The sequence below is a fragment of the Oncorhynchus kisutch genome, linkage group LG21 (genome assembly GCF_002021735.2).
Source record: "Oncorhynchus kisutch isolate 150728-3 linkage group LG21, Okis_V2, whole genome shotgun sequence".
Taxonomy (NCBI): Eukaryota; Metazoa; Chordata; class Actinopteri; order Salmoniformes; family Salmonidae; genus Oncorhynchus; species Oncorhynchus kisutch.
Window position 1 is genome coordinate 10,086,695 of NC_034194.2, and position 10,558 is coordinate 10,097,252.

At 41.6% G+C, this 10,558-nt stretch overlaps 1 protein-coding gene across 1 annotated transcript; it reads left to right on the top strand.

Annotated features, from left to right (window-relative positions):
- Positions 1-9,691, top strand: LOC109866633 (NF-kappa-B inhibitor epsilon). The gene is made up of 6 exons (XM_020455399.2): positions 1-778; positions 3,464-3,566; positions 4,706-4,916; positions 6,125-6,213; positions 7,038-7,286; positions 8,764-9,691. Exons 1-6 carry the CDS (start codon positions 441-443, stop codon positions 8,830-8,832), a joined length of 1,059 nt encoding a protein of 352 aa, XP_020310988.1. The 5' UTR covers positions 1-440; the 3' UTR covers positions 8,833-9,691.
- Positions 9,692-10,558: the final 867 nt, after the last annotated feature.

Below are 10,558 nucleotides of genomic sequence, written 5' to 3' on the forward strand. Positions count from 1 at the left end.
GGCGTTGGTGGGTGGTTGTAATGTAAACGCATACCACGCCCTTCGGGGATTCCCCAATGTCAGAGCTGAGCGCTTACCCAATCGCCTTTCATTGCTCACGTGCTCTCAGCTATGTAGGCTGACCTCAGTTTATGAGCGTACCAAATTTATTTGAAATCCTGTTGTTGATTTTTAAGTATTTTTATGGTTTGAACTAAATGGCCCATTTTGCATGTATACGGTGTACCAAGATGACTTCACTTATTTTCATTTAACTGCAGTTTTGCGGGAAAAGAAAAGCGCTCGACCCGGTGGCATGAAAAGCAACAAAGGAACAGTGATTTCCTTCCTACTCCGGTGTGATCGACTTTTCCACGGAGGACTGCTGGCACCATCAAGCAACAGGTAGTCCTTTTAGGGTTTAAACCTGAAAAGCCGACCTGCAGTGACTGCGGGCCACCATGGCAAGCGCTGAAGATGCGAATGGGAAAGTGAATTTATTAGAGGATAACCGAATAGACTCTGGTGTTGAATCATTCCAATATTTTACGAAAGATGATCCCTATAACAAACCGGTACGGGATTCGACTTCTGAAGCCAGTGAAGCCAGGGACAAATGTAGCAGCAACACAGAGGAGCGGTTGGATTCTGCTTATGGCTCGTCGTCACTAACTGTTGAGAATTTCAGTGAGATAATAGAGGGCTGCAACATTTCGGAGTCTGAAGATGACAGTGCGAAGAATACAGAATTTGAACATAAAGAGAACCTTCTCACCAACATCACTGAAGATGGAGACACGTACGTTTTTTAAATTGACATCTTTAAAGTAATACATATTTAAATGTATCCTATGCCTATGTTCTTGAATAAGTAAAATGTGTCCATGTCGACGACCTTAAAGTGAAACGATGTATCAAGAAATACACGTATATGTGGATGTGTGCAATCATTAACGTGTTTATTATGCATTTTTCAGTATAGATAAAAGTAAGGCCAACCGTATTTGAGTTTGGCATTAAAGGAGATTAAAAGAGCATTAAAAGATCTCTTTGTCCATAATATGAATTTTCACAGTCTAAAATGCATAGCATAGACGATTGAGTTAATAATTGGGCCATGATTACAATTATCAACCAACTTAATCCTAATGCACAATGTGATGTCTGTTCTACCCCATACATTTTTGTTCAATCTAAAACTCAACCCTTTGCCCCTAGAGACACCCCCAGACACACCCTGTACAACTGACAGAATTGGATTGGTGTTGCTCTTTGGTTGTCCTTTTATGGGGGTTCAACTGGCCATGAGAGCATAGACTAAAATTATCACTGTCAACAAACCGGTGATGCTTTTTGACATCATCATGTCTAATGTGTGTAACAATTTGAAGATGGATGCATTTTTGTAGGTTAGGCCTAATGCATGAATTTGCAGCGGAACAGTCAAGCAACCCACAGTGTTGTTGCTGTCTGAATGAATAAAAGGCTTGGGGGATGGGCTGTAGTTTTGGCCTGCACTGGAGAAATTCACCTCTTTGCGTATGTCATGTTAATCCTATTCCCAGTCATTATGGCATGTGATGTCGATTTAGAGAGTTTAAGTTTAGAGTGATACACTCAAGCCTGTGAAAGCTGTCATGATCGTGGATGGACTCCTGTGGGGTGCCTCGACTTGGAAAGCAGAAGTGTAAGAGACATGGCTGTGGAAATTCCCTGTGATAGACAAGGCAGAGGGCACATGTTCACAGTACTTCTCTCGCTAGGTCCAAGAATAGGCTGATCAATGAAATTCATACAATTTCTACACACACAGTCACAGACATGCAAACTTGGCCTTAATGGCCTTCTACATGTGATTTTGCGTTCCACTCAGTCCTGGCTTTGTCTTTGGAGTCAGCATACTCAGAAATCTATTATGTTGATCGCTATCGATTTTTCAACGTCGAAGTGAGTCTGTGTAACCATTCCATTGATAGAGTAACAGCTTTTTTGTCTCTCTGACATCCTTTCATATCCTTGCTCTCGTTGTCTGACTAGGTCACAAGGAAGCATTCTCTGACCTGTACTATATTTACCTAACAATAGAAAGAACCCACAATACGTTACATCAATCCTGTGACTTGAGAAAGTACCACGGTGCAGGCATTTAATTTCCCCCATGGGATCTTTTCTTTGTTTTATCTTACCCAACTGTTCATACTAGGAAGTCCCATTTGAGACTTAAAAAAAAGAACTTTATTTACCAAGGAAGATCTTGCATTTGACCTTGTACCTTTCAAAAGTCGAAAGAATGCCGGCAAGTTCTGTGGCCTGGTCCCATATGTTTGTCACACCAAACATTGACCATAAGAGTTGGCAAGACGGCACAAACCGACATGGGACCAGGCTACTGGCTCTGCTTTGAAGAGGAGTTATTAAATCATAATCTACGGTCTTACTTGTGCAAGTAAATGTTTATTTTTATTTTTTAAGTTGCTTTTTTATATGTCAAATGGATTGTCTTAAAATGAAGTTACAAGATAAATAGATTTGCATGAAGACATTTAGCATGGAACAAGGATAGGCTAAACGAGTTACTACTTTCACATTAGTTAGTTAGGTAGACAATGAGTGCCCTGGTCAAAAGTAGTGCACTATGTAGGGAGAAGTGTGTGAACAATGTGTTCTGGAAAGCCTTATTGTAGGGTTAAATAAAGCACTGCAGTGGCCTTGTTCCATTTCCTGCATTTGGCTCTTTTGTCTGCTAGAACTTCCCCTTTAGCTTTTGGGGTAAGGGTTTCTTGTTTTCCACTTTGATTGAATGTATCAAATGTCATGACTTTGTATATGGGCTGCAGTAAAGAACACAATGCATTGCATTTGCTATTTTAACTGAGTAGTTCATGTTCATAGGCGTGAGGCTTGTGTTTGCTGAACATTCAGTAATAACCCGATGGTTCTCTTAGGATATTATCCAAATAACATGAGTTCAATTACAACAAATGATAACTGAGAAGATAAATATTTTGAGTGCTTTGTGGAATCAAACACCCTCTTGACTATTCTTAGCATAAAAGTTCCATTATTGCGCAACATTCACAACCACTGAGCACTGTGGCCTACTAAGCAGTTTTCATTCATGGGATGCTATGTGTTACATTTCCAAGTAGATCTAGATGACATTCTACGAATTCTCCAGCAAGTTCTTTCCATCGCATGATGAAATCCATTTATTATATCCTGTGGCTGCTCACATTTTTTAAATATTTAATTTAAAGTAACTAGGAATGTCATGATAAATGTTTCCACTCTCCCCAGGCTGCTCACTTTTCAGTTGAATGCAATGTTTAAGTGACCGCAACTCAAAACTGCTTTTGTTTGCTGTGCGGCCTAGGCGGGTTTACTGCAGAAGCACTTTGTGAGAACTGCAATGTAAAATGTAAAAATCTGATAGATTTATGATTGACATTTTATAAGAAATGCTTTGTTTTTGTCGCCCCTCCAGACTCCTGCATTTAGCCATCATCCATGAAGATGAACACTTCGCTCACCAATTGATACAGCTGTTTCCCAAAGATGTCTTAGACATTCAGAACAACTTGTACCAGGTACAGAAGACACAGCCACACACCCTTCTCTTTACACCCTCAACACGGGTACTGGTGTACTGAAACTACTTAACCTTCATGATCCTTCCTCTTGACGATTGCAACTGTCAATGTTTATGACAACAACAGAGATTATGTTATTTCTGCACCCTGTAATTGAAGAGCATTCTCTTCCCCTTTCTCCAGTAGTACATCCTCTCACTGGAACGTTTCTGTGGGTGAGAGGGGTTCTAGGGTTATTTCATAAGGGAGTTTAAATGGAAATTGGAAACTCCCCTCCTTTGCTTGTTCAAAAACAATACATCTTATCTGGAATATTTTTGTCTCTAAGGCTGAGATTACACAGGCCTTATATATATTTTTTTTAAATCACCAATTTGGTCTTTTGACCAATCACATCTGAGTTTTTTCATTGGTGGAAGAAATATCAGAATTGGGCTGCCTGAGAAAATGCAGTCATAGATGAGAAATGTGCAACTGGACAGTGCATATTTAAGAGGAGCTTTGACTGAATATTAAGGGGGTGGGGTATGTAACCTGTCACAGAGGTGAGGGAGGTATGAGGGGGGGGTGAGGCAAGCTGAAGGGGCGTTTGAGACATCCTGATGGGTCGGAGAGGAAAATGTCTGGGAGGTCAGAAATGACAGTCAGCATTTTGCACCATGACTCACACCTTGTTCTCACTCTGTTCTGTTAGCGTTTACCAAAAGCCACACAAGCAATAGTGGCCCTACTGGTTATATTAGTCAGCCCTACCCAGTTCAATCAGGAGTTTCACATTGAGATGTCTCAGGCCTACCAATGCATTTTTGCTAATCACCTCACTTGGCATTAGAGTTCTATAGTAAAGCGCAGTTATAAATACTAGCTACTGTACTTAAGATCAGCTCCTATATCGGGTCTTAGTAATCCTGATTGTACTCAAATGAAACTTTGAAAAGAGGGTACATACGGACTCCAAGTCAGATATCACACCCTCCTCCCATACTAACCCTTTGTTGGTTTGTTCAGGTTGGTACGTGGTCCCATAGAATTACAAAAAAGGCGATCCCCATCCTAGTCAATTTTCAGTGGTGGGTGGGCTGGCGGCCATATTGAGTCTACCCATGGAGGTTATTATTTTGTATGCATGTTCCCAGACGCCGCTACACCTAGCCAGCTACCTGAACCTTTCGTCGGTGGTGCGGGACCTGGTGGAGAGTGGGGCCAGCCTGGAGCTGCAGGACCAGGAGGGGAACACGCCGCTCCACATGGCCTGCGAACAGGGCTGGGTCGAGTGTGCTACTGAGATGATCCGGAATGTCTCCTCCAGCAAGCTGGCCCCTGTGCTCGAGTCCCAGAATTGGAGAGGTGAGAAAGCAGGGCCTGTATTAATTTGGCTCCGAAAGAGAGAAAAAAATAAGAAAAACAGGGAGGGACTACCTTGACATGTCTGTTGCAAAACAGACAGCCAACCGGCTCATTTTCAACCGCAGTCCCTGGGCAGGTTTATAAAAACAATTACAATACAGACAATCAATGAGCAGTGAGCACATGCAGAGCAACATATGACAAGCAATACATAGCATGCAGACAGAGCAACATAGCACAAAAAGCAACAAAGTGTTTCCACACCTCACAAGCTACAGACAACATGGAAAGCAGCAATACACAGCTAGAGATTATGTTCACAAATCTGATTGATCTTTAGCCATGTCTTCATTTTTTGTGTGAAAGTGTGGTAGGTGGTGCAGGTGTGTGTCTGATGGCAGTGTATTCCAGACATGGGAAGCTCTCACAGACAAAGCAGATTGACTTAAGGTGCTTTTCCTTAAGGGAACTATTACAGTCACCTCTCATGGCAGACCTTGTGGATATGCTGCCATATGTTTGGTTTTCTGTTTAACAAAAGTACTGAGTGGAGGGGGCGCCAGGCCATTTAGGATCTTGAATACAAGGCATGTGTCGGTGTATTGCACAAGATTTTCCCAACTCAGGAGCTCATGCTTTCTGAGGATGTAACAGTGATGATTGCTATTAGGCTTCATATCAAGCACTATCAAGCACTTTGAGAGCCTGTTTGGAGACAGACTGAATGTTAAGTGGGGATTTTCATAGATCTCTTTTAATGTATTTCTATTTGAACATTCCATAACTTTTGCCTACTGACCAGGGCCCAGGATGATCAGCTTGTAGGCTGTGTACGAGGCTATAATGATACCATGATGTCATGGCTCTTTATTTAGTGTCAATTCCTGTTGATGTGTTGGCGTCTATCTGAGGATGTACCCACCCCGCGTGTTGTTTTATTGCAACATTGCACAGTGCGAGACAAAACTGGTGTAAATGAATCGTTGTTGCTGTCTAGCTAGTTTTCGATGTTCCTGGCTTAGTAGGCTTTGCAGATGTGAATCATGTTTATAGATGACTCACATCTACATGTTCGGTATGTAGGTTATTGTGAGTCACGTGGTATGACCTTACCGACTCTTGTTTAATACTAGCTATAACATCTACTCAAATTCATCAAATCGCTCATTCAGAAAGGTGGTTTTTGAAAGTAATGTCTTCTTTTTCAGGTCTTACCTCTTTCCACCTAGCCACTGTGAACAGGCAGCATCGTCTGATGAAGCTACTGATGAAAAAAGGGGCAGACCTCAACATCCAGGTTAGTCCAGTTACTCCCCCGGGTGTACTGTTACAATAACCTCGCTATGAGCACTAGATGTTGAGAAAAGTATTTTCGATAAATACATTGAAAAAACCTCTTTCAGACAATTTTGCTCACTGGACTTGTATTACTCACATAGTGCATTACATTGTGCAATAATACTGTAGTTAGTACTTCAATGTGTCATAGCTAAATCCTCAGAGAAATATTTACCTCTACATAGATGATCAAACTACACTATACTGTCCTAAGTGAATGCATCATGTCATAATGAGTGCATGGTATTTATTTAGAAGTACAGTGTCTCCTTCAAGCTATGTACTTTACTGTACTCCCATCTGCTGCACTTGTGCACTGCTGTAGTGAGACTGATAGTGATATGGCCTTGAGCTCAGCAGGTTCTGATAGATTCATGACAACGTAATTAGAGTTGGGTCATGAGGCAGCTGGGCTAGAAGGCCTGATGTAATGGGGGCTTTTTCTGGAGCAGCTAGACTCGTCAGAGAAGAGGCCCAGGCCAGAAAGTCTGAGTCAGACACACATAGATATAGAACACAACATAGTAGACTGACCTAACACTACCCTAGATATCTTTCTGTGTGAAATAAACATGCTATACAGTAGATATCAAGCTGCCTCATTGAATGTTTTCAGTATTTGAATTAATAGATATTGTGTTGAAGAGGACAGCTTGTAAAATGTCCTTTACTAAGATTTGTTGACCCTTTGCTCCCTCCATTTGCGCCCTTCATATCCTATTTTGAGGGCACATTTTATTTATCGAGTCCCTAACCCACGTCTGTCTTCTCTCTCTCCCCCAGGAAGGTACGAGCGGTAAAACACCTCTCCATATGGCAGTGGAGCTCCATGACATTGTCTCTATGACGCTGCTATTGAACAATGGAGCCGATGTGGACGTGCCGATGTTTAACGGCTGCACGCCACTTCACCTCGCCGTTGGCCGGCAGGACGCAGCCATCACCAACCTGCTCTGCCAATCCGGGGCTGATAAGATGCTGAGGAACATAGAGGATGAGACGGCACTGGATCTAGCTGGCGGCAATGATGATGTGAGATATAGAGGAGGGGCCAGAGTCCTACACACAATCCTTGTAGTGGACTAAAAAGCACTTTCAATGCAGATTCTCCATTGAACATGCATTTTAGTCCAGGACTATAGTTATAGCCTTAATCTACACTATATTTACAAACATATATGGACTCCCATTCAAGTTAGTGCATTTGGCTCTTTCAGCCACACCCATTGCAGACGGGGGTATAAAATCGAGCACACAGTCATTGCATTCCCCACAGACCTTTTGGCAGAAGAATGGCCTTACTGAAGAGCTCAGGGACTTTCAACATGGCACTGTCATAGGATGCCACCTTTCCAACAAGTCAGTTCTTCACATTTCTGCCCTGCTAGAGCTTCCCCGGTCAACTGTAAGTGGTGTTATTGTGAAGTGGAAAAGTCTAGGAGCAACAACGGCTCAGTTGTGAAGTGGTAGGCCACACAGGCTTACAGAACGTGACCGCCGAGTGCTGAAGCGCGTCTGTCCTCGGTTGCAACACTCAACGTCAGCACAAGAACTGTTCGTCGGGATCTTCATGAAATGGGTTTCCATGGCTGAGCAGCCGCACACAAGCCTGAGATCACCATGCGCAATGCCAAGCGTTGGCTGGAGTGGTGTATAGCTTGCTCGCCATTGGACTCTGGAGCAGTGGAAACGCGTTCTCTGGAGTGATGAATCACACTTCACCGTCGGGTAGTCCGACGGACAAATCTGTTTTTGGAGGATACCAGGAAAACGCTACCTGCCCCAATGCATAGTGTAAACTGTAAAGTTTGGTGGAGGCGGGCTAATGGTCTGGGGCTGTTTTTCATGGTTCCAGTGAAGGGAAATCTTAACACTACAGCATACAATGACATTCTAGATTATTCTGTGCTTCCAACTTTGTGGCAACAGTTTGGGGAAGGCCCTTTCCTCTTACAGCATGACAATGCCCCCATGCACAAAGTGAAGTCCATATAGAAAAATGGTTTGTTGAGATTGGTGTGGAAGAACTTGACTGGCCTGCACAGAGCCCTGACCTCAACCACATTGAACACCTTTGGGATGAATTGGAACGCTGACTGCGAGCCAGGCCTAATCCCCCAACATCAGTGCCCGGTCTCACTAATGCCCTTGTGGCTGATTGGAAGAAAGTCCGAGCAGCAATATTCCAACATCTAGTGGAGGCTGTTATACTAGCAAAGGGGGGGATCAACTCCATATTAATGGCCATGATTTTGGAACGATATGTTTGAGCAGGTGTCCAAATATTCTTGGTCGTGTAGTGAATGTCTGGGAAACCAGCTCAAAGTGTTTCATGTGACTCAAAATCTAATATTCACTGAGTGCTTGAAATATATTTTCTTTATGCTTTGTGGGGGTGAAACATCTCCAGATTATTTCCTGTTGTGAAGGAGACTGACTGAACTATTGTCTGGCCAAAGGGAGAACATATAATGTGACATGTAACCCCCACCATATGCTTTTATTTCAGATCCTTGCTCTTTTCCCTTTTGATGACATCCAAATCCAGGGCAGGTCAGTGGTTAGAGTACCATTCTGACCGTGTACTTCTCTCACCACCTGAATACTCTACAACAGGTGACATTTGACCTCTTGAACATCATCATGGATCCTTGTCAGAAAAGTGTAGCTTTACATCAATCATGTTTGTAATTTGCTGTTTTAAATGTTATTTTTCATTTACATAAATCTTTGCTGTAGGGTTATTTATCTTTGTTGTGTGAACTCTTTAGACACTCACATTGAAAAGTTATTCTCTGCTAGCATAGTGGTACAAAGGTGTCTGTCATATTATTTGATGGTTGATAACTGTTTTCAAATGCAGGAAAATCTCATGTAGACTTAAATGAAACAATTTCTCATACAAGGTAACTGATTTACTACCAAAACCTAGTGTATGAATATGAGCAGAAATAATTAAATTAAAATGTTTAATTTCCCTTTAAAGTACACAGGGAATCTACCTCTTTATCACGTGTGTGTGTATAATAACTGATTATATAGGGAAATGTAGTTTCAACACAGAAAATACATTGCTGTCATGCTATAAATGAACATTGTTTTAGCTTGAAAATGTTTTTCAATTATACTTTAGTCACGAAATCTGTTATGGAGAGAAGTTCTTCATCATAATGTAATATCTTTCATTGTATGTTTCAGTTCTCGGTTTCTGCTTTGAATGCATTTTCTTTCCGCTATTGGTAAGACACAATCATATTAGCTGTATTTTCAATACAGTAAAATCTTCCCTATTTTACCATCGTTCTCCTCCATCTCTGATATATATCAGGTATGATCCTTGTTATGGTGTACTGAATCAGACTGGCTTGTTTAGATGTTTTGCCTTCTCTTAACACTTTCAAACTCTTATATTTTGTAATAAAATAAATAAGATTATAGCTTCACTCTTTTTTTTGGGGGGGGGGGGTGTCCATTGTCAAACATATCTTTGTAGTTTTTAATTGAAGTGTGTCATTAATTGTTTATAGTACTGTATATGCACATCTGTCTGAGCAGGGAGGATGGCATCTGGAATTAAGGATTTAAGCAATTATGTAGATTATATACTGTAGACTTAGATGTTTTGTGGAGAAGAATCTGGTTGAACAACACTCACATTTTAATCCAAGTTGTTAGCAGGCTATTGCTGACTCAACATGTATAGCAAATCCTTATTTCTCATTTTCCTGTCAGCTGCTTTTGGTAAAACATTATTTGCCGGTTGCTTGATTCTTCCTGATAACCCTCTTTAGTACAATACGTCTGTACATTCCACTCACCCAGATCACTTGTCTGTTCTCTGTATACTCTGTCTGCCCATAATGAATATTCAGACACAGGCTCAAGGTGAGACTGGGACCAGAGAATAAAGAAGCCTTTCAATGGGGCAGAGGGATTAATTTCTTCTTTGTTTGTGGGGAATGTTTTACCTTCTATTTGTATGTTGGCCTATTTTCACAAGCATTTGAGTGACTTAAGTCATTTGGGCATAAACTAGACTTGACAAAATGTGTCAATACTCCAGAATAAGCCAGATAAGCAAGGCTAATTTGTTTGTCCGGATGAATAGGAAACCACTGTTTGGCAGGGGTTGTGGAAATTATCTCAATGTAGATGAGGAGTCAGGTTAAAGAAAGATCTTTAAGCATTGAGACATGGATTGTGTATGTGTGCCATTCAGAGAGTGGGCAAGACAAAAGATGTTAGTGCTTTGAACAGGGAATTGTAGTACGTGCCAGGCGCATAGGTTTGAATGTGTCAAGAAC